General features: G+C 38.5%; 1 protein-coding gene across 10 annotated transcripts in view; it reads left to right on the top strand.

Moving 5' to 3' along the window:
- EPB41L3 (erythrocyte membrane protein band 4.1 like 3) overlaps window positions 1–27,815 on the top strand; it is a 261,674-nt gene that overhangs the window by 148,688 nt on the left and 85,171 nt on the right. For 6 of the 10 annotated variants that reach the window (XM_077135916.1, XM_077135911.1, XM_077135913.1 and 3 more), the window contains 2 exons: window positions 11,151–11,311; window positions 15,728–15,925. In XM_077135916.1, the coding sequence (XP_076992031.1) occupies window positions 11,162–11,311; window positions 15,728–15,925 (348 nt within the window). In that variant the 5' untranslated portion in view covers window positions 11,151–11,161. The remainder of the gene's footprint in view (window positions 1–11,150; window positions 11,312–15,727; window positions 15,926–27,815) is intronic. The other 4 variants (XM_077135909.1, XM_077135908.1, XM_077135910.1 and 1 more) reach the window with 1 other exon arrangement.

Genomic DNA, 27,815 nt, shown 5'->3' with positions numbered 1-27,815 from the left:
CCAGCTCCCACATCTTCCCATGGCTGACTCTTCCTGGTACTTGAATTTCTGCTGAATGTCACCTCCTCGGAGAAGCCTCTAACCTCCCAATCTGAAATAGTTGCCTATCTATACTAGATTGGATTATCTAATATTTATCTCTCATTGACTTCAAAATTTTTTTCTCTTAAATTAGAATGTAGACCCTTGTTCTTTGCCTGGTGTATTCCCAAGCTTCATTCAGAACAGTGGATCGGTAAATGTTTGTTGAATGCATTATTAATAAAGTGGAGGAATAGCATTGTCACTGTTTTTGGCTGTAACTGATTAACTGCTAAGCAAAAGCAAAGAAACTTCATGCGCCTGTGTAGCCACGTCACTGCCAAGTATAGTTTCCTTTGAGGAATCATGACACACTCTTAGATCCTTGGGCCTCCTTTCCCCAGCCTCTGGGGTTCAAGAATCCCAGTGTGGGATCTGCTCTGCTTTGGAGAGAGTTCCCAATCCAGAGATTGTGTCCTTTGCAGGTGGACACTGGTCATGGTGGGAGTCGTTTCTGAAGTACTGTGTATCCTCTTCATAAAAGTTCAAATTTTCTGCTTCTTCTATAATCAGATTTGAACCAAAGCAGAATATGAGTTGGCTCTTCTGTCACGCTCTTCTGTAAATTATAGGACTGAGTTGCCAGTGGATCCCCCTCAGGTCCCCTCCTCTCCTGCCACGGATGCTGTCACTGAGCCTTGTTAAAGCCCCTCTCTAACCCAAGTCCCTGTCCTAGAGGGGAGCTGGCTAACACTCTGTTTTTTTGACGTGTACTCGGTGGACTCATGGGAAAAACAGTTATTCTTCATATTTCAGCTGTACTTGATAATTTGATACTCTCATATTTGACTCCATTGGATTTGGAAATATGAATATGTGTTGATAAGTTGAATGCTTTACAAACTCTCCGTATCCATACATATTCTAAATTACACTCATTTATTTTTCTGCTCTCACATAAATCTAAATACTTTCAAATGTAAAAAGGAAAGCTAAAAGTTTGCAGAAAATAAATTACATTTTTCTGTGGTATAAACTGAGAGTGTTTCTTCATCCTTCTTAAGTTATCTGCGTAAAGTCTTGCTTCGGTGATTTAAACCTTAAGAGCCTGAAATAGTGAATGAATCCTATTTCCCTGATCCATACAGGAAAGTTGAGTTTCTGAGTGATGAGGATTGTCCAGTTGCTCTAGAATCTAGTTTTTTACACACTTGGGGCTAGTCGGTAAAATTCACTTCTTTTCTGTCTTCATTTATCCTAGGGGGGCAAATTTCCTTAGGTTTAATGCTGTTAATGTGACCATGACTCTGGTTCTTAGAGATCTTAGAATTTCAGAATTTTAGAACCAAAAGAGAAGCCAAATTCTGTTGAGGTCACAGAGCATGTAGTAGAGTTGGTGCCGGAAGCCACTCTCTCTGACCAGTTGATCCTGGGCTACCTTCTCAACGGCAACTCCTGCTCGCCTCGTGGTTCCGATTTCTTTTTTATCTCTCCTGAAAGAATCTGTGGTTTGTACTTGCTTCTGACCTTTAAAACTAGTTGTTTAACTTCGAATTGAAGGCTAGTGATCGTTTTCCAGCAGACCAGGCTGATTTCCGGTAGGAGCCCTGCCTTCCTCTGCAAGGCTGAACCCCTCCTTTGGGGCATGGGTCTTGCCTCTCTGGTTGGTTTGTTTCTGGGGTGCTCTGTCAGAACACACGCTCCTTGAAGCAAGGACAGGTCCTCTGCTTTTGGTCTTGCTTAGATGTTTAATTCCAACGGTGAGTTGAGATGTGCGTCGTTGTGGAGTTGGCTGTCTCCACATTGCGGGGTGCTGGTGGTCCTTTGCAGGTGGACAGTGGTCCCAGTGGAAGTCATTTTTGACATATTGTGTGTCCTCTTCATAGAAATTCAGATTCTATAATCTTAAAAAGCCAGTCATCTCTGCAGGCGTTCTCGTGTTGGCTACTCAGATTTGAACTTTAGTGTGGCCAAAAAGTTTATTTGAACATTACAAAAAAAAAAAAAAAAAAAAACCTGTCAGAATTGTCCTTACTGTTGGATAAAATACTTAGTGGCTTGATTCTTTACTGCCGGGTTTTCGAAAATGTTTAATAATGACCAGTCCTTAATTCCACTCTCTTGTACGTGGAGAAGTACCTTGTCCACTGCCGCCCCATTAGGCCTTTTGCACTATTCGTTTGGTTCCATTTTGTGCTGAAACCATGGAAAAGTCAGCCTGACCCAGTGGGCTCTTGTCCTTGGTCTTGCTGGGGTTACTCTGGGTAAGGAGATGAAGTCTCCCTAGTGAGGGTCCGAGGCCTTGCAGGACCTCTCCTGACCCCACACCGCTTCCCACACCCTCCTGTACTCCAGCCACAGCGAACCTCACTTCCTGGCACAGGTGAGTCTCCTAGGATTTCTTGTGCTCTCTTCTGCTTGGCTGGTGACTTCGGCCTTGCACTTTCTCCCATCTTCCTCCTGTTTAGCTCAAGAAGTAGAATTGGCAGGCCTGGAGTGAGATTGGGGCTGGGGAGTCAGAAGAGAGGTCAGCCAAGGGAAGACTACTTACTGAGATGGGGGCAGCTAGACATGGAACAGATGGGGGGGTGCAGATCAAGACTTTGCATTTAGAAATGTTCAGTTTTAGGTGCCTCTGAGATATTCAGATAGAGAAGTGAGAAGTAGATAGTAATATATATGGATGTTAAACTCAGAGAGAGATCATGGATTGTGACACCTGTATTTTGGAGTTCTCATTATGGTATTTGAAACAAAGTGGATGAGTGCTTCAAGAGTTAGAATATTAGTAATAGAGGGTAAGTAGGCAGAGGTACCAATGGGAATGAGAAAGAGGAGCCTGAATAAGTTGTAGGAAAATGAAGAAAGTCTGAAACCCAAGGAGAACGCAAACACGGGAATTGTGTTTATTGGATTTATGGGCCTTTTAGGGATCTCGTTGGTGGCCTTAGTAAGATGTATTAGAATAATGTGGAGTATTTGAAGAGTGAATGACAAGGAGGAAGTGTTGACAGCAGGAGAAGAACATTCTTTCCAGAAATTTGGCCATGCTAGAGGATAGAGTTAGGGCTTGTGGAAGAGTGGAGTGTGAGTTGATGAGCAGGTTGTTTTCCTTTCTTATGGTATTTCAGGGGGATGATATAAGAGCTTTTATTTTTTTACTGCAAATAGGAAGAATCCAAGAAAGGGGCATGAGGATATCACTGTCTTCTACTTTGTTAGTCCAGTTTTCAGTGGACTGGCTGCTGGATATTATTCAGTAATAAAAAAATACTTAATGCATAATCTGTACAGGTCTTTAGCCTCTCCTCTCCTACAAATTTATAGTAGAAAAATAAAAGGAAAAAAGTTTTGTGGGCTTTTGTGATTTGTGCACTATTTTGTTACATCCTTAAGGCAGGCAATTGGTACAGAGAGAGGGCGTTTCTTATATGAAGTGCTTTGTTATTCAGTGACTCCTATCTTATATAAATGATAGAAGGTTTTATTAAATATTTTCCCATGCTAGGGCTTAGGTTTTAATACTACTACGAGCTTTTCGTATCAGCCAGAGAGGTGGGGTGAATTTGAATACAGAAGTTAGTTCAGCAGCTATTTAGTAATGAAATTGAAGATATTAAAAGATACCATTTCTAAAAGTGGAAAAGATGAGGATAATTTGGCTTTCTTTCTTGCTGCTTTTTTTCCTTATATTATAATTAAAAAAATTATATTCACAGATGAAAAGATAGGGAGCCTGAAATGCACGGCAATGGGCATTTTTCTGTACATAAGCTGGATCAGGAATTGTGACTGATCTCATTTACTTCTGCTCTGTGCCTCCTTGGAAGCTCATTGCCATCTCTTTTGCAAGCCATTTAATAAATATTATCCCTGAGAGAGGCATAATGAAATACAATTTATGTTTCTTTAAAGGCAGCAAGGCTTTTCTGGGTATCATTCCAGCTTGTGAATGTCCTTATCCCAACTTTGAGATTTGGAGTTTCTAGGAATCCAAACATTTTTAGTCTAAGCAAAACACAAGGAGCAAGGTAAATTTAGTATAAGGGAAGGATACTGTGTAAGTCAAATCTTAAACATTTCGTATCACTTTCTGTCTAAAGGAGACTTAGGAAATAGTAATGGTTAAGTGAGTTGGAAAGGGAAGTGAATGATTTTGATAGCAAGTGTCTTCCAAGAAAGGAAAGAATGAGTATGAGAAAAAGAAATGAAGATCTTGTCTAAAAAATGTTTTGCATTTGGGTGCAATAGTCGGGAGAGCACTTCATAAAATTTTAAAAATAAAGTTAAGTTGAAAGTACAGTATTTAAGTGTTTATGGGTTTAATTGCCTGCAGTTAAAAAAAAAACTGCTTGCTTATATTGTCTTATAGATAGGGAGGAAGACTACTAAAGAATTTCGAAATTAAAGTTGATGATCAATACTGGTTTACTTGTAGGTGTAATATGAACGTAGCCTCTTTCAGAAATGTGGAATTAAATACTGATTCTAATGAGACCTCAGAATTTAAAAGCCTCATTTTTAAGGCTTATTACTTTGCTATCTCTCAATAGCAATGGTTTTATTTTATTCTTTATTTGAATAAGTCAAAGACAGCAATGATTTTCATTCATTTTATTACGCATATACTACTGGACAAAATAAAATACATAGGAAATATTTGACAAGGGCATAGGAGTTTGTTTTAAGGTTGGAGGTTCTGTGATTTATGTGATTTACAACAGGTAAGGTATTGTACAGTGAGGTGTTACATGTTTTAAATTATGGTAGGTTATTTTATTTTTTAGATAGTTGGTAGGTTTGCTGGGCCCCATCCGTTGTGCATTTTTATTCAGCCTGTGAATAAAAAGCAGTCCCTCTGCCTTGGGGACAAGTATGAAATTAAAGGCAAAAGCTGTTTTTAAGTGGTCTCACAACTAGAATAGTAACACTAAAGCTCAAAATTGGGTTTTACTTTATTAATTTTTTTACTTCTACTTCACCTATGCAGAGTCCAGGGACTAATAGCATTTTTTTAAGAAATATTCCCATTTTAACACATTTTTGATGACTTTTGAATTTATATTTTAGAGTGCATTGATAGGAAAAGAATAGAAATGTCTACATTTGTGTAAAAAGTGGTCAAGTTAGAAAAGTAGTGCTCAAGCGAAAGGGATCATGAAAGAGCTGTCAGGAAACTTGCTGGCTCAAAATGAAAGAAGAGCTCTACTGGCTCTCCCGTTTTACCACCCCTCCGGCTCCCTCTCCTCTGTCCCAACCCCTTCATTCACGGGGAAAGGGTAAGGCATCACCAGTTTCTAATCCAACTCCCTCGTTTATAAAAAGGAAGCAGAGGACCCTGAAAGTATTCATCCAGAGTCATACACGGCAAATTATTGGCTGATGATCATTTTTATGTATTATGTCTCTAAGAATTATGTGTGGATTTTCTTTTGTTTTGTTTTGTTTTGTTGTATGCTGTATGGCAGGGTCACATTTCATTATTTTTCAATGTGAGTATCCCGTTATTGCAGCACTATTTGCTGACTGGTTTGTTTTTGTTGGTTTCTTTGTTTGCTTGGAAAATGCATGGGCCGGAAATCGAACCCGGGTCTCCTGCATGGCAGGCGAGATTCTACCACTGAACAACCCTTGTACCCCCATTTTTGGACTTTAAAGTGAAATGTACTGAAACATTTCTATTTTGAGCTGATTCTGGTTTTCTTCTTCTGTAACAAGTTTTAGCTCTAATTGTACATTATAGCTATTATTTGCTGAGCCACATATAATGTGGTCCTAAGTGTGATTTTTCTAAAAAAGAGTAAAAAAGATATTGATGGTATCAATTTTTTAATAATGAAGATTATTTATATGCAGGAACTGCCATATTAAAATTTGAGCATCTTTTTAATAATGCTTTTTCTTAATAGGCATTTATGTTTTACTTTTTAACTTTCTATTGTGGTAGCATATATATAACTCAAAATTTTGCATTATAACAAAGTGTATGATTCACTAGTAGTAATTGTATCAATAATGTTGTGCCACCATCACCAATATCCATTACCAAACTTATTCATCGCCCCAAACAGAAAAGTTTGTACCCCCTAAGCAGTAACTCTCTCTCCTTTCCTCCTGGCAGCCACTGGTAACCTCTAATCTGTCTCTCTGAAATTTGCTTTTTCCAAGTTATTTCATATACTCAAAATCGAATAATATTTGCTCTTTGTGTCTCACATATTTCACGCAACATGGTATCTTCAGAATTCATCCCATGTTGCCCCATGCATCAGAATTTCTTTCCTTCTTATGATGGAATAATATTCCATTGTGTACCCACACATTTTGTTTATCTGTGCATTTCTTGGTGGGTACTTGGGTTGCTTTCACCTTTTGGCAATTGTGACTAATGCTGCTATGAACCTCAGTGTGCAAATATCTGTTCACCCTGCTTTCAGTTCTTCAGGGTGTGTACCAAGAAGTGGGAGTACTGGGTCATATCATAATTCTATTTTCAATATGTTTTACTTTTTAAATTAATGGTTTAGTGATTCTTTGGTAACTATTTTACAGAGATTTTTCTAAACCACTTGATCATTTTCATTTTGAGTCTTTGGGAGACCTTTTGGTCTACTGGTAAAAAGCATTTGCAGTGTAAACAAACCAATATGTTTAGTGCATTGCAGAGAGATTTCCATCCTGAAACTTTTACCCCAGTTCTGTTTTCTTAGCTAAAAGCGTGGAGAGTACCTACTCTTCATTCATTTCACAATGGCTAAAGACTATAAGGAAGTGGTACTACACTTTTAAATACATGTATACAGAAATAAATGAGAGGTTGACTTTGTTATTTAGTCATTCGTAAAATAATTGTCGAAACACCTACTATTTGCCAGGGTCTTGGTTGGTACTGCATATTACAGATATGATTATGACCCTTGAGTATCTAGGAAGGAAGTCAGGGTGGGGGTGAGAGATCACTGTAAAATTTGATAAATTATAGGAAGAAGTCACTAGAATATAGTTAGAATGACCATGTAATCAGGGGAAGCCCCTCTCAGCCAAGACTTAAGGAACAGACAGCCAGTCCAGTGAAGGTCAGAGGAAGGAATGGCCCCAGCATTCCTTGGAAACCTCTAAAAAATCTTCAGGCAGAAAAGATTGATGTAATTTGGAAACTAAAAGGAGGCCACTGTGGCTGGATCTCCAGCCAGACAAGAGGGATGGGCAGTAGATGTCAGATGAGGTCGGACATTCCTAAAGCCATGCCTGTTAAGAATTTATCAAGGCAAGGAACATGGCGGGGAGAGAAGCAGTTTTGGCCGAGAAGAATAAAGAAATAGCGGGGAGCCATCAGGGGGCAGTTGGATCCTAGTTTTAAGAACACAGAGCAGAGATCTGGACCAGAAAGATGAATGTGGGAACCCTTTTGCCTTACAGGAAGCATTTAAAGCCTTGGAGAAGGAGGTCATAAGCTGGGCAGAAAATGTAAAGAGAGGAGAAGAGAGGGTATAGATGAGTTCCTGGGGCATCACCACATTTGGAGACTGGGAAGAACAGCCTGGCAAGTGGAATGAGGAGGAGCGAGAGGTAGGAGGAGGACAAGAGGGTGTGGTGTGTGCTGAGTCCCTAACGAGGGCAGTGCGTGGATCCAGAAAGCCTCATCCCAGGACTTGGGATTGCTGGAGGTCAGATGAGATAGGAATAGACAGGCGTGGACATCCAATGCCCTGGCCCCAGGAACCACCTCCAGGGAGTAGTGGGAGTCAAGCTAAACTGGAGGGTGGGTGGATTTCAGAGTTAAAAGAAAGTAAGGAAGCAAAGGCTATAGGTCAACAACTCTTTTTTTTTTTTTTTGAGAGGCTGTTATGAATTGGGAAAGCAGAGAGAGAGGGAAGAGGGTGTTAGCTGGGGGTGTGGGAGGTGAGGCCAAGGAAAGGCTACTCTGTTTTTGTAAAATGGGAATCGCCAGAGTGTGACCTGTATTTTGGTAGCATTTTTGCCTGTAGCCTGGATGTTTTGGGGAGGTTGTAAGCTAGGATACTTATTTCTGCCTCATGTAACAGTCAGAGCCGGTGGGCTGCGTTCCGAGGAGCCCTCCAGAGACCTAGGCTGGACGAGGGGAGCCCTTTCATGCTCCTGAAGGTGACACTTCCTTCTCTGGGTCTAAGGCGACAATTGCAGTTTTCGTTATTTTCCAGCCAGTGGGAAAGGGCAAGTGGTTTATTTTCACGAAGACAAGCTGAACATTGAGTACCATTTTCTCTCTCTCATCGGCCCACACTTATCACATCACTGTCACTTGTCATGGTCCCCAGGTGTGTACCAACCGTGAAATGGGCAGTTCAGTTACTGAAAGGAAGGTGGAGAAGATGAGTGGTGTGTTTCTGGTGCAGGCTGTGAGCTCCCTGGGGTGAGGAGGAGGGTTACAACACATTATCCTGTTTCCAAGCCCTAAGCTGTGCTTGGCTTATATTTGGTACTCCATAAATGTTTGGTGAATTTCAATGGATTATTATAGAACTAACCCCCCACCCCACTTCCAAAAGGTGGGATTCACCTGTCGATTTTGAACTGGACAGTGCCATTGCCTCTCCTTGTCCTCCACTGCTTTCCTTCTGTCCTCACGCAAGGCAGTAGCATACAAAAAGAGAATATGTTTACTTTCAGCATTTGCTTGAAAGCTTATAACCTAAGAAAGAGAAAGGGGAGAATGTGTGACAGTTGTGGTTGGATCACGGTCTCACTCTGCCTTGGACCTGATATTTACAGGTTCTTTGGGCAGCTGAGCACCTGCCAAGCTGATATTGTCTTTTATTTATGAAAGAATTTCTGATCATCATAGAAAGTAACCCTCCAAAGAAAGAATGGACATAGCATTTAGTCTGTAACATAGATTGGTATTTTCGTTGTTCCTCTTGAAATTATAAAGCATACTTTAATATAGTTTGTGAAGATAGGCACTAAAATAATGTTTTTTACTATAGACTTAGGAGTTATATTTTTGTGTAACTCTATATTATACCAATGGGCGTATCATTTGCTTAAAGCATATACTGTCCCTTTTCTCATGATAGTTTTACCGTAAAATTAGAATTAAGAAAGGGAATTATATGGCAATCCTAGATACTTGGTTTTGAAATGTTTGCCTGACATACCTGGTCATTTAAGTAATCAGAAATTGTTTTAAATGACTTTAATAATGAGAAATTATTAATTTAAATTATCCATTATTAATTTAAATTAGTAGTAAGAAATAAATTAACAAGTAATAAGAAATTACTTAAAATGACCCAGTTACCACTTTGCAGAGTATTTTTTTTTTGCTGCTTGGAGCAAAAACCTGCTTTAAACGTGGTGACATGTGTAATAGTGGGGCAGAAAGATTACAGCAGGAAATGAATTAAAAGGTCCTTGGGTGGGCCAGGGTGGCTCAGCAGGCAGAGTTCTCACCTGCCATGCCAGAGACCCGGGCTCGGTTCCTGGTGTCTGCCCATGCCAAAAAAAAAAAAAGTTCCTTATGTACATGTTCAATTTGTTCATATGGCAAACGCTAAAGCTGAAATACAAAGTACTTAAGGGTCTTACTTCCAGACTTAGAAGACGGTGGTTATATTTTAGAAGGTCTTTTTTTTTTCTTCCAGATTTAAGAGTAGTTTATTGTATATTAAGATCTTTTGATCTTGAGTTCCTTGTGAGATAAGAGACTGAGAAGCTTATCTTTCAACACTCAAGGGATATGAGAGGAAATGAGACTTGCTGACCAGCTTCCCTTCCAGCCAGTGGCAAGCACTTGTTCTGTCCAGGACAGACTTCATGTCACTAAAAAAAGACTTCTGCAGGGGCCTGTGAGGGTAGTTCACTGGTAGAATTGTAGCCTGCCATGCAGGAGACCCAGGTTCAATTCCCGGCCTAGGCACTTCCCAAACAAACCAAAATTCAACAAATGGTGCTGCAAATTAAGGGGATACTCTATGGAAAAAGAATGAAATATGATCCTAGCCATTCAGCGTAAAAAAAAAAAAAAAAAAAAAAAAAGCTATTGTAGTTATGGTTGCTAATACAAAAGAGGATAATCAAAAAGAGGATAATCGATTTAGGAGAAGTCAAAGAGGGAAAGCATTTCTTCAGGAAAGAATCCATAGGGTTTAGGCAGAGGGGGTCCCCTTGTGGAGATACTAAGAGAAGAGAGAATTGAACATTTCTGCTTCCAATATTTTATCATTGTTACCACCAATTAAAATATACATCCAGCTGATGCAACAAGTGAATTTGTCTGAAATTAAACACACCCGAGTTATTTAATTATTGTGACATTACTTTCATGTCATTTAATGATAATCCCTTACAAAAATCTAATAGGAATAAAACCTATTATCATAACAAAGAAATCGTTTGCTTCTAGTTAAATGCTAATTTTGAGCGATTCATGGCCAAACACCTTTGTTATAAATTTCTGGCATACACTGGGTAATTTTTTATTGTTGTAGCATATCTATAACATAAAATTTGCCATATTACCTGGGTTGGATTCCCAGCCCATGCACTTCCCCTGCCCCCCCAAAAAAAATTCAAAAAATGATGCTGCACAAACAGGATAGTCACAAGGAAAAAGAATGAAATGTGACCCCTTACCATACAGCATATCAAAAAATTTGCCATATTAACCATTTTCAAGTGTACAATTCAGTGGCATTAAGTACTTTTACTGTGTTTTGGTACCGTTACCAACACCCCCCCCCCCCCCCGCCATTGCTAAAACTTCTTTCATCACCCACAACAGAAAACTGTAAACACACTAAGCAGTAACTCCCTGACCCGGCTTCCTCCCATCCCTGGAACTCATCTACCTTGTGTCTCTGAATTTGCCTGTTTTAGGTATTCCGCATCAGTAGAATCATTCAGTGTTTGTCCTTTTGTGTCAGCATGTTTTCTCAGTTCCACATGCTGTATCGTGTAACATTGGGTCCATCTAACAAGTCGTTTTATTAGGCCTATGGATATAGGATTGTATTTCGGTTTTAGCATCTCTCGGTCATTCTCACCGTGATCCGTTTTAGCCTTTCGCATTTAGCATCCTCGTTTTTCTCTCCTAGGGAAACCCGATGGCACTGAGTGATCAGATCTTCCTTTTTTTTTGCTTCTTGCAGAACAATCCACCATGACGACCGAATCCGACTCGGAATCCAAGCAGGACCAGGAGGCCGAGTCCCAGGAAGCGGGGGACCAGCAGGGGCTCAGTGCGGAGCAGGGGCAGGTCTTGGAGCAGTTCTCGGCAGCTGCAGGGCACAGCACTCCCGTGAAGAAGGAGGTGAGACCCCGTCGCGAGAGGGGCTGGCGCACCTGCCTGCCTCTTCCCCGCCTCCCCAGCATACCCCACCTCCACCCCCGCGCCAACCGAGCCCCTGCAGAAAACCCATCAGGAAACCGGCTTAAGGATGTTTGCTGAGCCCTTTGCCGCCTCTGGTATCTTAGCACTCGGGGGACCCACAGGAGACCATCTGTATCACCCTTTCTGGGCAGATGAAAATTTATGCCATTTTGAGGCTTTCAGTGAATGGCATTCCACAATCTTCCTTGGTAACTCCTTCATTTAATTAAAACACTTAAATTCACTCTGAAGTCTGGAGACTGTTGGTACATATCAAGGTTTACAGGCAGGAAGCGCAGCACTCATTTTTTCTTAGAAATTAAATTTTCTGAAATGGTTTTAGATGCACTCTTTTGCTCTTGAAATTAACGATAGGTACCGTTGCCTGATAAGCAATTAAATGGCTTCTAAATGAGGAAAGCTTTTTCTGCTAATTGTCTACACCCCTAAATAAAGGGGGGAAAGATACCAGTTATCAAATTGCTTCCTCTATTCTTTGGCAGTGCTTCTTTAATTAAGATAAATGTTCTGTGGGCTGGACACTTAGTTTCTTTTGCAGAGGCTTGGAAGTCCCTATCCTTTACAAACACCCATTTTTTTCACGTTTCCAAATCTGTGCACATATTTCTCAAGACACACACACACAGACATATTCTCTCCAAAGGGTGAATGCAAAAGTGAATGCAGAGGCACCTGGCTGTTTCTAAAGACCTCATTCAGTATCTAACCAGACCACTTGTGATTATTTTCTATTTAAAGCCTAGGAGTTAGAGCTATTTTTGTTTTTCCCAGGGGTCATTGTGACCCTAAAATTGCATTTGCTTTTTTTTTTGTATGCTGTATGGCGGTGGTCACATTTCATTCTTTTTCCATGTGAGTATCCCCTTATTGCAGCACCGTTTGCTGAATTTTGGTTTGTTTGGATTTTCATTTGTTTGCTGGCTTGTTTGTTTGTGAAGTACATGGGCCAGGAATCGAACTTGGGTCTCCCACGTGGCAGGTCTCCCTCGTGCGTTTGCATTTACTTTTTAGAGGATGTGCAGGTACCTATTTTTCCCTCATTATGCATGTATATAACTCTATTCCCTATAAGAGTTTGAATTGTCATGCATAATATAATTAGCTCTTTAAAAAGAAAACAAAATAAAATATGATTTATACCTGTACCTTGAATCAATCCATGTTTAAATTTCTTGTCTTCGAACTTCAAACTTGAAATCAACATGTTTTAGAGTACTGAGTAGTATGTGGTAAAGAAATGTGAAGTCCCTATAGGTGACTGATCATTTATAGGTTGGAAGTGTGTGTCCAGCTAGAAATTCCAGATATTAGAGGAGACATGAAATCAGCATGTCAGTGGAATTCCTGGAAGATACCACACGTTATTACAAAATTAAACTGTATGGTTACAACAAGACTTTTTTTTTTTTTTTTTTTTTTCCTTTTTAAGATTCTGCTTTTAAGCAGTACCAGTTTGATCTAAGGTTTTCCATGGAAGGCTAAGAAGACCCAGGAGAGCTAGTAAAATAGTACCCACAGAAGCAAATGTTGTTATTTCGTGATTTCCTTTTATCTTTTCATTCCTTTTCTTGAAAGAATGAGGGTAGTAATGTTTTTGTTTTTGTTTTTTTTAATCTTCAAAATGTTTAAATTAATAGACTGAGTGGCTTCTCTCCATTCTTCCTTCTTGGCTCTAAAATGAAAGTAAGTAGCATGGATGTGGGGGTAATTATAGAGAAGGATGAGTATCTATAGCCAGACGTGATAAAATATTCTTTCTTTCTCTTCTGTGGTAATATTTGAAACAGAGCGAGAAGCAACAGCCTCTGCGGGGGTGGGGGTGGGAGGTGATCCTGGATGCGGAGGTATTTAAGCCCCCTGGGCCTCTGCTTCCTCAGCTATACAATGAAGAGTTCAGAAAAGACACTTCCCTAAGATGCTTCCACCCCAAAGTTCTTTGACTTATGCTAGGAAGCTTTGAATGCTTGTAGTAAAATTAAGTGTGTTCTTATATCATGCAATGATTAAAGCATGGGCTTTAATTGCAGTTTACTGGTTTTGCAACCATGAGAAAATCGTTTGTGAGCCTGGTACCCGTTCCCTCCTCACTTGCAAGTAAGGGTGGTCATACCTGCCTCATGGCGCTGTTGGCGAATCCACTGCCATTTAGGGTTCGCCAAAAAGGTTGTTTAATTGTACTGTGTGATATGACTGTGCTTGACATTCCATGGAAGGCTCTTGGTCTACTCTTCTAGAGTGGTTAAAGAAGTTTTAACAAATGTGCCTGAGAGCCTCCATATCTGTTCCTGGGTCACGCATTCCCAGAAACATTCCCAGAGGTCCTGCCCTCTGGCCGATGGCAGTTTAAGACGTTCCTGGAACTGACATTGAAATAACTCAGGGATTTTATTCTCTTAGAGATACCTTTATTTTAGTAGAGGAAAAGTGAAGATTTCATCTTCCCTAATACACAGGAAAAGTTAATTCCAGGTAAAATTTAAATGAAAACATACTTATGTTGAGATGGCGCATTTAAATTAAATGGTCAGAAATCTGTGGCAATTGTAAAGCGCTTAACAAATGTTAAGGTTGTTGTGGTTATTGACATAAAATTCCAAGGTTACCAGCTTCTTAAACTACCTCAAGGCCAGAATTAATGACAATTTTGTGACTTTTTTGTATATATCTCATTTTAATGTTTTGATATGAAAAGACTTGGGATCAAAGAAAGCTGGACCAAGTTGTCAGAGCAGATTTTCTTTTGTTTGTTTTACCAAGTCCTTGCCTTCTCAAATATTTTGGCCTTTCAAGTTGATTTTTCAGTTTTTTCTTGGTTTCTTCTTACAATCCAGCAAATTATCTGTTTTTATTCTTAAGACCTTCTCAAAGCTTTGCCTTTAGTTCCTGGACAAAGAAATGGAAGAAAGGACTTTATAGAAAAGCAAGATAAAAAGTGCCATTGTAAAAGCAGATTGTATACCTCAAATCTAGAACAATGCACGAAAAAATAAGTCTTATGATTCTATTAGTGTAATGTAAAATTGCAGAGGCTAATAAAAAAATATTGACATGACAAACGGTGAATACTGAGTGTTTAGTCTCAAGCCCTTATATTTTTAGCTATTAGGCTGAGAGGAGATGTTCATAAGAGAGGAAATTTCATGCTTGCTCAAGGGCACTAAATTGAATTTTGGTATATATCTCTATTTGCCAGTACATCTTTGCAGACCAGTGAAAAAGCTAGTCTGGACTGTAGATTGAATTTGCAACTGCTACCAACTGTGGTTATTTAATAAATAAAAGAGGGTTGTAAAAAAAAAAACACACAGAAAAGCAGGAAGAGAACAGTGCACTGAGGGCTTTCAAACGGGATTGGTATAAGGGAGAATTTTATTCCTACGTAGGATGTCCTATACAGTTTGAGTCTAGCATGGACTAGACCATTTTTTTTTTTTTTTTTTTTTTTTTTAAAGAGAAAGGGAGGAAGGGAAGGAAAGACAGAGAGAAGGAAGGAAGGATGGAAGGAAGGAAGGGAAACATCTTTAAACATTTTCTTGTTTTATTATATTTTGTTTGTTTGTTTGTTTTTTACATGGGCTGGGGCCGGGAATCGAACCGGGGTCCTCCGGCATAGCAGGCAAGCATTCTTGCCCGCTGAGCCACCGCGGCCCGCCCCGGACTAGACCATTTTGATTAGAAAGCAGATTAAAGCTTTTGGACAGATTTGGTTTGTTCTTATACTGGCTCATTACAATGAGAGGAAACAGATTTAGGGATTACTTTGTAATGAATTTCAGTACTACCGCCTTCATGGAATTGATTCAGTGCTAAATCAAATATTTTAACAGTTGACAAATTGCCAAGGAGATTAATAATTGAAGTTCTCTAGGTCCTTAGAGTTTGTGAGATAACCTTGTGGGTGGTTGTGATACTTCATGGAATTTAGAAGGTTCCAGTGAATTAAGAAAACAGAGAACAGTAGATGAAACTTAGATAATTTATTTCAGAGACCTGCAGTGTCAGACCTTTTTTAAAAGTCAGACATCAAATTGTATCCTTCTTTGCTTATTGAAACCTTGATGGCATTTGCTGACTTAGTGCTTCTAAGTTAAATCCTTAAATCAAATGAAAATAAAGCCCCATCGGTACATTTAAATGGTAGAAGTTATTTAGGTTAAACTCTCAGCATTCCGGATATCTCTATGTATATTTTCATTCCTCACAACCTAATGGAAACATATCTCATTCTCTAGGAAATAGAAAGGCCTGTTTCTACAGCGTTCTGTTATTGCTTGAGCGATGCAATATTTATTTCCTTTCTTGCAATGAAAACTGCTCTTTGTTTGCTCTTCACAGGTCACTGACAAGGAACAGGAGTTTGCTGCAGAAGCTGCCAAACAGCTCGAATATCAGCAATTTGAAGACGATAAACTTTCTCAAAAATCATATAGCAGTAAACTCTCTCGATCTCCGTTAAAGATTGCCAAAAAGCCTAAAAGCATGCAGTGCAAAGTTATACTTCTGGATGGATCAGAATATACCTGTGATGTAGAGGTAAGCGTATTTTTTAAAACTTGTTTTCCCAGTTATTGATAGCTGGGGATGTTGATAATTAAGTATGCCCCTTAATTTTCTAGAAACTGGTAAATTATTCAGATCCGGTCTCTTAAGTACAAAATTATTTCCAAAACTTATAATATGGGTAAAATCAAATGTTTAAAAAAAATAAAAAGCATGACATTTCCAACACTTACTGTGGTAGGATTTGAAGGCTTTAAAAATCAAGTTTCTTTAAGATTCTGACTATGAGTTGTTATTTAAATTAATTTTATCTTTACTATTTGAATAGAATTTTACCTTTTCTATTTGATTTTTTTTTTTCTGGATCCACCCATCTATTCCTATAAATGAAAACCGCAAAACAGTGAATGCAAAAGACAAGGACTAAAGCATAATAGAAACATTAATAGACATTCTGAGATGTGGTTTTAATCTAAATTTTAGATGGAAGGATTTTACCTCCCAAAACAATACCTAGAGGAAGAGAAAGTGAACAGGAGTGTAGGGATAAAACAACAACATCCAGAAAAACTTTTGATTCTAAACACTAAGAATTGATTTTTATCTATGATACTTTTCAGGTCTAAAATACCAGGTTCAATAGAGTTTAACTCGGGGAATAGCGGTCTTACAAGCTAAATAATATATATCAAAATGTGCGGAAGTCTTGATATTTCTTAAAGAACTCTCAAAAATTGCTTTTAGTCATCCTGATGATTTTTTGGAATAGATATTCCAAATCACTGCCTTCGATGAAATGCTGATTGTACATTTTAACACCAAAATAAAAAACCACCCTATAAAATATCTCATACATTTATAGATAGTAACCAGGAGAATAATTAGTTTAAATATAATTAATTTATTAGCTCTTGGGTAATTGTGATAGTTGTATATGTTTTGCTACATTTTCTGCTTTTAAATGAATCTGCTTTAGCGAGTCTTTTTTAATGTTTTTTATTGTGAAATATAACATATACAAAAAAGCAACAAATTTCCAAGTACATTTTAACAAGTAGTTAACAGATTTCAAAGTTTGGTATGGATTATAGTTCACAACTTCAGGTTTTCCCTTCTAGCTGCTCTAAGATACTGGAGACTAAAAGAAGTATCAGTATAATGATCCAGCAGTCATACTCATTTGTTAAATCCCATCTTCTCTGCTCTAACTCCTCTTTCTCCTTTAAACCTTCTACCAGTCTTTAGAGATCTTTGGGCTACACACATTCTAACTTTTTTCATTTTGAAAAAGAGTGTTGACACTATAAGATAAGGGATGGATTTAGTTGATATGTTCCTAGGGAGGCTGGCCCACCTGGGTTTCAGGATTTATCTGGCCTAGGAACAATCTAGAAATTATAGGTTTCTGGAAAGTAAACGTAGTGCAGGAAACTTTTGTAGAGTCTCAGATGGAGCCCTGTGTGTTCTTTAAGGTTACCAGGAGTGTTGTTGGTTTGTGTTAGCAGTTAGCAGTATCTAGCTGAAGCTTGCATGAGAGGAGCCTCTAGAATAGCCTCTTGTCTCTATTTGAACTCTCTCAGCCACTGATACCTTATTTTGTTACATTTTTGTTCTCCATTTTGGTCAGGAAGGCATTGTCGATCCCATGGTGCCAGGGCCAGGCTCATCCCTGGAGGTTATGTTTCACCTTGTCAGGGAGCATGCCACCTCTGAACATCATGTCCCATGTAGGGGGCAGGGTAATGATTTTGCTTGTAGAATTGGGCCTAGAGAGAGAGAGGCCACATCCAAGAAACAAAAGAAGTTTTTTGGAAGTAACTTGTAGGCATAATTATAGATAGGCTTAGCTTTGCCCCACTACAGCAATATGTTTCATAAGAAGGCTTGGCTTATTAACTTGGGAGTCTCTAATGTGAGAGAGTATCAGAGGTTTTCAAGGTGGGGAAGTCTAATAGTTCCCTATTGTTTAATCCATTTCTTCAAGGGACTTTGCCAATATTTTTTAATTATCTATGCATGTACTCTGGGATGTATCAGCCTGTTGCATTAAGGGTTAGAGAACTACAGCCACTCATTCCCATTCTGGGCTCCATGTGTTTGGTTTGTTTAAATGAGCTATCCAGACAGGTTGAGTTAGATTATATGCTACAGAAGATTTAGATTTTGGACAAAATAAACCTTTCTTCCCTTGGTCTCATACAGTTTGGTGTTCTAAAATACAGACACTATCATCTTTTGTCTTGTATTCTGACTTCCCTTAGTCCTGACCAGATCAGCTTCATTCTTATCTCTAATTGAAGCCTGATGTCTTTTTCAGGTTCTTTAACAGTTGTTGTATGTAGCACTGCTGACTTTGAGAGCTGCAGGGCTCCAACTCTGAGGCTTATGTGTCACACAGATACTCAGAGTTCCAGGGTAATAGAGGGTTATACACATACAGCACAGCATCTCAGAATCTAGAAATAACACAACTCCCAACTAAACAACTTACAGCATAAGATTATATGCTGTAATAGCATATAATCTTGACCCCAATTTTCTTATCAATATTTTCTAAGAGACCATTAAATATTTGTGCTTTTGTTTTGAGCTTATTCTGTACAATGTAATGTCCCCAAGGTTCATTGACTTAGTTGCATGCCTCACAACTTTGTTCCTTTCTGCAGCCACACAATATTTCATTATATATATTTACCACAGTTCACCTTTCTGCTTCTCAGCCAGTGTACCCTTCGGCCACCCCCATCTGTTGGGCATCATGGATAACATCCAAAATAAATAATCCATGTCTTACAGTATCTCCACTTAATTGTACAATCATCAGCAGTCTCAATGTTAGACAATTTTCATTGCCCCAGAGAGAGAAGTAACAGTAAAACATACTGTTACCAAATTGCAAGTCTAAACCTCCCCTTACCTCTTGTTACTCCCTCCCCCAATTATTTACATCTGTTAATGCTGTGATAATATTGATGTCTTCTGTTTAATTACAGGCCATAGCATGCAATAGTTTCTCACCCATATCCCTCTGTTATTAACAAGAGTCATACCTTTGAGGTAGTTCATGCAAGAACTTATTTATATTTGTAGTGCTAATCAATGGGATACATGGCTCTGTAAAACCAATTTCAATTCTATTCACCTTCAGTATGGCACCACAACTTATAACCCCACTAATGAACTACCTTCACTTTTACCTGTTCCCTTACATTTAAATTCAGCCTTGTTAGGTAACCCTTCACCCATCTCTAGTGTCTGTGTGTCTCTAAGTACCGTATATTGTATATTATAAGCCTCTGAGTTTACCTTTACCAAGGTCAGAGTAGCAGAATCATACAGTGTCTCTCCTTTTGTGTCTGGCTTATTTCACTCAGCATTTTGTCCTCAAGATTCATCCATGTTGTCATATGCTTCAGGACCTCATTTCATCTTACTGCTGTGTAATATTCCATCACATATATATATATATATATATATATATATATATATATATATATATATATATATATATACACACCACATTTTGTTAATGCACCCATCTGTTGATGGGCATCTGGATTGCTACTACCTTTTGGCAGTTGTGAATAAGCTGCTATGAACATCGATGTGCGATTGTCAGTTCTTACCACTGTTTTCACCTCTTCAGGGTATAATAAGTAGTGGTACTGTCAGGTCATGAGGTAACTCAATATTTAATTTTCTGAGTAACCACCAAGCTGTCTTCCACAGCGGCTGTACCATTATACATTCTCACCAGCAGAGCTCCAATTTCTCCACATCCTTTTCAAAATTTGTAGTTTCCTCTTTGTTTAAAAACAGCCGTTCTTATATGTGTGAAATGATATCTCATTGTAGCTTTGATCCGCATTTCCCTTATAGCTAATGAAATGAGCATCTCTTCCTGTGCTTTTTAGCCATTTGTACTTGCTCTTCAGAAAAGTGTCTGTTCATATCTTTTGCCCATTTTTTAATTGGGTTGTACTTTTGTTGTTGAGTTGTGTTCTTTCTTTATGTATAGAGGATATCAAACATTTATATAACATGTGGCTTCCAAATATTTTATCCCATTGTCTTGGTTACCTTTTCACCTTTTTGACAAAGTCCTTTGAAGCACAGAAGCATTAGACTTAGAGGAGTTCCCATTTATCTATTTCATAGATTTCTCAGGATTTTCCAAGTATAGGATCATGTCATCTGCAAATATAGTTTTATTTCTTCCTTTCTAATTTGGATGGCTTTATTTCTTTATCCTGCCTGATTGCTCAAGCTACAACTTCTAGTATAGTGTTGAATAATACTGGTGCCAGTGGGCATCCTTGTCTCATTTCCAGTCTTAGGGGAAATGTTTTCCATCTCTTACCATTAATTATGATGCTAGCTGTGGGTTTTTCTTATATTCCTTTTATGATATTGAGGACTTTTCCTTTGATTCCTATCTTTTTTCAGAAAAGGATGCTGAATTTTGTTAAGTGCTTTTTTCAACATCAATTAAAACAATCATTTTTTTTTCACTTTTGATTTGTTAATGTGCTGATTACATTGATTGATTTCCTTATGTTGTACCACCCTTGCATTCCTGATATAAACCCTCCTTGATCCTGATGTAGAATTCTTTTAATGTGTCATTGGATTAGATTTGCTAATATTTTGTGGAGAGTTTTTGCATCTATGTTCATTAGGAAGATTGGTCTGTAGTTTTCTTTTTTCATAGCATCGTTATACAGTTTTGGTATTACAGTGATGTTACTTTCATAAAATGAATTAGGCAGTGGTCCTATTTCCTCAATTTTTTGCAAGATTTTGAGCAGAACTGGTGTTAGTTCTTTCTGAAAAGTTTGTTAAAATTCCCCCTGTGAAGTCATCTGGCTCTCACCTTTTCTTTGTAGGAAGATTTTTGATGACTAATTGAATCTCTTCACTTGTAATTGGTTTGTTGAGATATTCTATTTCCTCTCAAGTCAGGGTAGGCTGTTTGTGTGTTTTTAGGAATTTGCTCACTTCGTCTAAATTGTCAAATTTACTGACATATAATTGTTCATAGTTTCCGCTTATGATTTTTTTATTTCTTCAGGGTCCATGGTAACAACCCCTCTCATTTCCGATTTAGTTTATTTGCATCCTCTCTCATTTTTCTTCTTTCAGCCTAGTAGAGGGTCTATCAATTTTATTGATTTTTTTTCAAAGAACCAACTTTTGGTTTTATTGATTCTATTTTTGTTGTTCTCCATTTCATTTATTTCTACTTTAATCTTTGTCATTTCTCTTCTTCTCTTTGCTTTGGTGTTAATTTGCTGTTCTTTCTCCAGTTCTTCCAGATGAGCAATTAAGTCCTTGATTTTTGCTTGTTCTTTTTTATATAGGCGTTTAGGGGAATAAATTTCCCTCTCAGCACAGACTTTGCCACATCCCAAAAGTTCTGATATGTTGCATTCTTCATTCATCTCCAGATACTTACCAGTTTCTCCTTTGACCCACTGATTAAGAGTATGTTATTTAATCTCCATATGTTTGTGAAATTTCTTATCCTTTGGTGGTTATTGATTTCCAGCTCCTTTCCGTTGTGGTAAGGGAGAGTGTTTTAGATAATTTCAGTCTTTTAAAATTTATAAGGATTTATAAATCTTTTGTGCCCCAGCGTATGATCTATCCTGGAGAATGTTCCATGAGCACCTGAGAAGAATAAATATCTGGATGTTTTGGGGTTCAACGGCTATATATGTCTGTTAAGTCTAATTCATTTATCACATTGTTTAAGTTCTCTATTTCCTTGTTGATCCTCTGTCTGGTTGTTCTGTCTGTACAGGAGAGTAGTATATTGAAGTCTCTCACCATCATTGTTGAAACGTCTATTGCTCCCTTCAGTTTTGCCGGTGTTGGCCTCATGTATTCTGGAAACCTTGATTAGGTGCATAAACATTTATTATTGTTATTTCTTCTTAGTGAATTGGACTTTTTATTAATATGTAGTGTTCTTGTCTCTTATGACATTTTTACGTCGAAATTCTGTTTTGTCTGATATCGGTGTAGCTACTGCTGCTTTCTTTTGGTTACAGTTTGCATAGAAGATCTTTTTCCATCCATGTGGAAGGTCTTTTTCCGTCCTTTCACTTTCAATCTATTTGTATCCTTGGGTCTAAAATGAGTCTTGTAAGCAGCATATAGTAGTTCATATTTTTAGTCCAGTCTTCCAATTAGTATCTTTTAATTTGTGAGTTTAGCCCATTAACATTCAGAGTTATTGTCAAGGCAGTTCTTGAATCTACCATCTTATCCTTTGGTTTTTGTCAGATTTGTATATTTTTCCTACTATTTTTATCCTTTAAGTTACCCTTCTGTTCTGTGCCCCCCTCCAGCTCTCCCTTTCATATCTTTTTTTCAGCCAACAGCACCCCCTTTAACATTTCCTGTAGGGCTGGTCTCTTGTTGATGAATTCTCTCACCCTTTGTTTGTCTGTGAAGATTTTAATCTCTCTCTCACTTTTGAAGTACAACTTAGCTGGATAAAGAATTATTGGCTGGAAGTCTTTGTCTTTCAGCATCTTAAGCATATCATGCCACTGCCTTCTCACCTCCTTGGCCTGTCGTGTAGTCTGAATTTAATCTTATGTGGTTTCCCTTTTATGTGGTGAGTCACTTTTCTCTTGCTGCTTTCAGGACTTTCTGCTTCTCTTCAACATTTGATGGTCTGATACTGTGTGTCTTAGAGTAGGTCTCCTTGGATTTATTCTGTTTGGGGTTCATTGGACTTCTTTGATTTGTATATTTATGTCTTTTGTAAGAATTGGGAAGTTTTTCCCCATTATCTCTTCAACGAATCTTCCTGGCTGTCTTTTCTTTTCTCCATCTGGGACGGTGGTGATTCTTTTATTTGTGTACTTAGTGTTGTCCATCATTTCCCTGAGATCCAATTCCAATTCCAGTTTTTCCATCTTCCTTGCCATTTATTCTTTTGTGCGCTCGAATTCAGTTGCCCTTCCTATAGTCCACCTGTTCTTTCTTCTGCTTCTTCAAATATGCTATTGTTTGTCTTTTGTATATTTTTAATTAGGTCTACAGTATGTTTCATCTCTGTGAGATCTGTGACTTTTCTTTCAAATTTTTCTTTACGCTCTTCTAGTATCTTCTTGAGATGCTTTTGTGTCATTAGCCAGTTCTTTGCATTTATTTAGAAAATTTGTTTGAACGTCTTTGATTAGCTGTTCAGAATTCTGTGTTTCCTCCAGTGTTTTAGTTTGGTCATTTAGCTGAGCCATATCTGCCTGCATCTTCATGAACTTTGTGATTTCCTATTGCTTTCAAGGCATTTGATTATCTTGAAAAGGTTATTTTGAAAGTTGATTTCCTTCACGCATGTTATATTTGCCTGGATTTGCATTGAAGTTCTCCTTTTGCACTAGGGTTTGTCAGTAATTCCCCTCCAAAGCAAGGCCTAGACCCGATACAACTCTACTTGAGGATCTATTAAAAGCTAGGTAGGGGTGGGCCACAGTGGCTCAGCAGGCACGGTTCTTGCCTACCGTGCCGGAGAGCCGAGTTTGATTCCCGGTGCCTGCCTATGCAAAAAAAAAAAAAGGCTAGGTGGGTAGGCAGTTTGCCAGACTGCACTGTCTGTGTCTTCCCAGCAAATAACACTCTTGAGTCACCTCTTCCCCTTGTGTCCACCTTTCCTTGACTGCAGCAGCTGGCTGAAGACCTGGTGCAATTCCAGCCAGGGCTGCTGGTCTCAGTGCACACTGAAAGCCACCTACCCCAGCACCTGGTGATGGGCACTGTGTATCTCAGAAAGGAATCTACTTGTGGGCCTGATGGGTCTGGGGGCCCCCAGGCTCCTGCTTGGAATGATCTTGAGCAGTGGGACTGGGTGTTTCAGCTCCCCTGTCCACAGTCAGCCTGGATATTCGGGTGGCACATGGATAGTGACTTGGCAACTGTCTTCCTCTTGCATCTCTGTTGGTACACACCTCTTACCACACTGCTTACTGAATTATCTCTTATGCTGGCTGTTCTGTGATTCTCTCTCAGCCACCTCAGGTGTGTACAGTGCACCTGTGTATGTGTTATCACTCACTTTTATTCCTCTTTCCTCACAGCACATGTAGCACCCAGCATAGCTGATTGCCCACTGTGCACATTCATTAATCTCTTCTTACTTGGTCTTATAGTCTCCACATGGTCTCTCTTATATTTTGCATGATACACCAGATGTTCTTCTTGAAAGACTCAATTCATTTCATGTTGATGTCATTTGGGGGGGGGGGCATGGGTTATTAAATTATTACAGATTGTAATAAGATGCAAAAACTATAATTTTTAAAAAATAAATTCTTAGATCAAAAGTTGTTCTGCCATCTACTAATTTATCAAAAATTTTAGTTATCTTATGAGTTAATAAACCTTGACAGTTACCTAAAGTTTGATATTCACCAATCTATTACTTGAAGTTTTCTGGCTCTGTGTTTGGCTAATTTCTTAGCACAATGTATGCAATTATTGATTCCCATGTTTATTCTGTGAACAGAAAGATCCAATAGTATACTTCTAACTGGGTTTTTCTATGAAGCTTAGATTGTATTTTTCCACTGTGGATCTACTTTCTGGAAGAATTGATCCAAGGGAAGATTTTTTTCCCTAACTTCGAGCAGAGTGTTTCTATTGATTTTACTTACGGAGTGGGATAAATAGGGCTCCATGCCAATCCTCTAGTCATGGCTACCAGAATTTTTAAAGAAGAGTCTAGAAGAACGTTTATTGGAGGGATAGTAAGCACCCCAGGGAAGCCCATGGTATTTAAAGTGTTGACTTTTTTCGTCAAACTTAATTTATATCCTGTGCTTCAAACTTGTTATAGATAATTACTGTTCTGTTGGGTAAAGGATTTTTATTTTGTAATGGACTTTGGATATAATTCAGTGTTACTTTTAAAGCTTCAGTGAGCATTTTGAGTGGCATGGCATTATCAGTCAATTATTTTCCTTTATAATAAAGCATTTTGATAAATTTGGCAAATTTGTAACAGTACCTTTTTTTCTGGGACATAAAACTGGCAGAATATTTTCATTTTTGCAACAACCTTGATAGAAGGAAAAATATTCACTAATGATATCTTTGTGTAGAAGATGGGGGAAATTTGGACTTGATAAATTTAAATGGATTTACTTTTAGTTGATTGGTTGATGGATGATGAATTAGTGTCATGATTCTCAGGTGGCAATGACACACTAGTTAGAAAAGCATATTCAAAAGGCTGGTTTTTTTATATTAATTATGGGAAGTAAAATTTGGCTTGTAAAGACATAGGATTTAATAGGCAAGCAAGGGTTGCAATTAAAGAAATGTCCTTCAGTCTGTTTTCTCCTCTAACTGCATTTTTATCAAAGACTTGGATGAAGACACACAAAAGAACAGCTTTAACAATTTCTTAAGTGTGTATATACAGATTTAAAATATATTGATCTGTAAGAATCCAGTTTTATTATGAAGTGGATATTGTATAACCCTGAGCCAAAGCTAGTGAGATAACATTTAACAGGAATGGATGTGAAACTTCACTTTATTCTTAGGGAGCAGTGCAAAATAGGAGAGTATTTGGGAGAAGGGGCCATCCTACTTAGTAACAGAACAGGTAAAATTCATCCTTGGACTGAAGTTGTTGACTAACTCAGCTTGACGCAGCAGTATGGCATACCCAACCAAAATGTCCTTGTCAATCAAGATGGTGAAATTAGTTGCTTTAGAGCTCCATTCCCAACAGAAGCTTTGAATGATCACCAAGAATTGGCAGAAATGTCTTTCTAAAAGCTCCAGAAAACAGTTAAAGGATTGCAGTAACAAGGTGAGTACCAACAAGAAAAAAAGCTACTTAAAAGCAGCAGGATCTCGTGGTACCGTGGTTGGGTCTTTCCTGTCCATCAGCAACTCAGTGCAGAGCTGACTCCTGTACCTAGTGCTGATTCCTGGTCCCAGGCTCTGAGGGAGCATCATAACTCTTGTGCACATGCTGGGAGCATCTAGGTCTGGCCCGCCTATCGGGTGGTCTGAGGGACACACTGCCCCAGGACTTACCCTGTGTGTAGAAGGCGCCTCACAGAGCACTCTTGCAGGAACGCTGTGGGACAGCAGTCAAACTGCTGCATGGGACAAGGAATTGCTGGCTGTAGGACATAGAGCACAGTGCTCAAATCATGTTTTCCAGGGTAGAGGGAAAATTCAAAACCAAGTAAACAGTGGAATCCCTAGGGCCACACATGCAACCCAAGACAAGAGGGATGCTCAGAAAGGACCAGTGAGGCCCCTACCCTTTGGCCTGGAGCCATCCTCCAAACTCATTGTGTGGATGAGCCCCAAGGAGAACAGTAGCCAAGGTCTATGTCTGAAGACTGGGAAAGATGTTTTCTTTTATTTCCACCTTCTCTTTTCTGTTGTTAGCCGCTGACATTCAAGAAAAGCTCTGTTATAACATTAGCTGGATATAAGCGTTGGTAACAGATGTCTTAGAGCGTTAAAGTCTAGAGATAACATACTAAAATATCAAAATATGCAGGTTTCAACAAAGAAATAGAAAGCAGTGGTCCAGGCAAAGGAGAAGATTAAAGCAAAAGAAATTGTCAGTAAGAAAGAGCATATCTGGGACATTTCAGACAAAGACTTCAAAGAAAAATCCTTAATATGCTCAAATTGCTAATAGAATATGTGGACAAAAAATAAAGGAAGTCAGCAAAATGTAAATGAACACAAAGAAGAATATCAGTAGAGAGATGGAAATTATGAAAATGGATCAAACAGCTGAAGATCACAGCAACAGAAATGAAAACTTCAGTAGCAGGTTGAAGCTAGCAGAAGAAAGAGTCCACGGACTTGAAGATAAGGCAATTGAAATCATCTTGTCTGAGGAGCAGAGAGAAATCAGAATGAAGGAAAGTGAACAGAGCCTGAGGAACCTGTAGGATACCATCAAACGTTCCAATACATGCATTGTGTGAGTCCCCCAAAGAGGGAAAGGGTCAGAGATAATGTTCAAGGAAATGACAGCTGAAAAGTTCACACATTTAATGAAAGATAGACACATCCAAGATGCTAAATGAATTCTAAACAGAATAAATTCAAATAGACCCACACTGTACCATTATAATAAAACTGCTGAATGCTAAAGATGAAGAGAATTTTGAAAGCCACAAGAGAGAAATACATCATATATGAGGGCGCCTCAACAAAATTAAGTACTGATTTCTCATCAGAAACCATAGGGGCAAGAAGGCAGTGGAATGACAGATTTAAAGTGCCAAAAGCAAAAAATTGTCATCCAAGAATTGTATGTGTGGCAAAACGGTCTTTCAAAAATGAGAGAGGTATGAAGGCATTCCCAGGTAAAGAAAAGCTGAGAGACTTTGTCAACACTAGACTAGCCCTACAAGAAATGCTCAAGGGAGTTCTGAGGGTGAAAGGAAAGGATACTAGACAATTGACTGAAGCCATATGAAGAAATAAAAATCTTGAATAAAGATAATGAATGGGTAATATTGTTACCAGCACTACTGTATTTTTTTATTTGTAGCTCCTCTTTTTACTTCCTACAGGATCTGATAGACAAATGTATAGAGTGTGATGATAAATCAGTGGCTTAGACTCATACTGTATAAATATGTCATTTATAACAAGTACTACATCGAGGTGCAGGGATTGAGGATTATAGGGACATGGTTTATGTGTGAGCTGTTCAAGTTGTTGAGTTGGTATTAAAGCAAACAAGGTTGTTACAGATTTAGGATGTTAAATTTAGGCTCCTGGTAAGCAGAAAGAGAATATCAGTGGATGTGCAAACTCATAGAGACAGAATGTAGAGTACAGGTTACCATTGTTGAGGGCAAAGGCAACGAAGTGTGAATGCAGAATGAGTGCAGGGTTTCTGTTTGGGATGAAGGGAAGG

Source organism: Tamandua tetradactyla, chromosome 18 (genome assembly GCF_023851605.1).
Source record: "Tamandua tetradactyla isolate mTamTet1 chromosome 18, mTamTet1.pri, whole genome shotgun sequence".
Taxonomy (NCBI): Eukaryota; Metazoa; Chordata; class Mammalia; order Pilosa; family Myrmecophagidae; genus Tamandua; species Tamandua tetradactyla.
The sequence above is the reverse complement of the archived record's forward strand: the minus strand, read 5'-3'. Positions and strand labels throughout refer to the sequence as shown.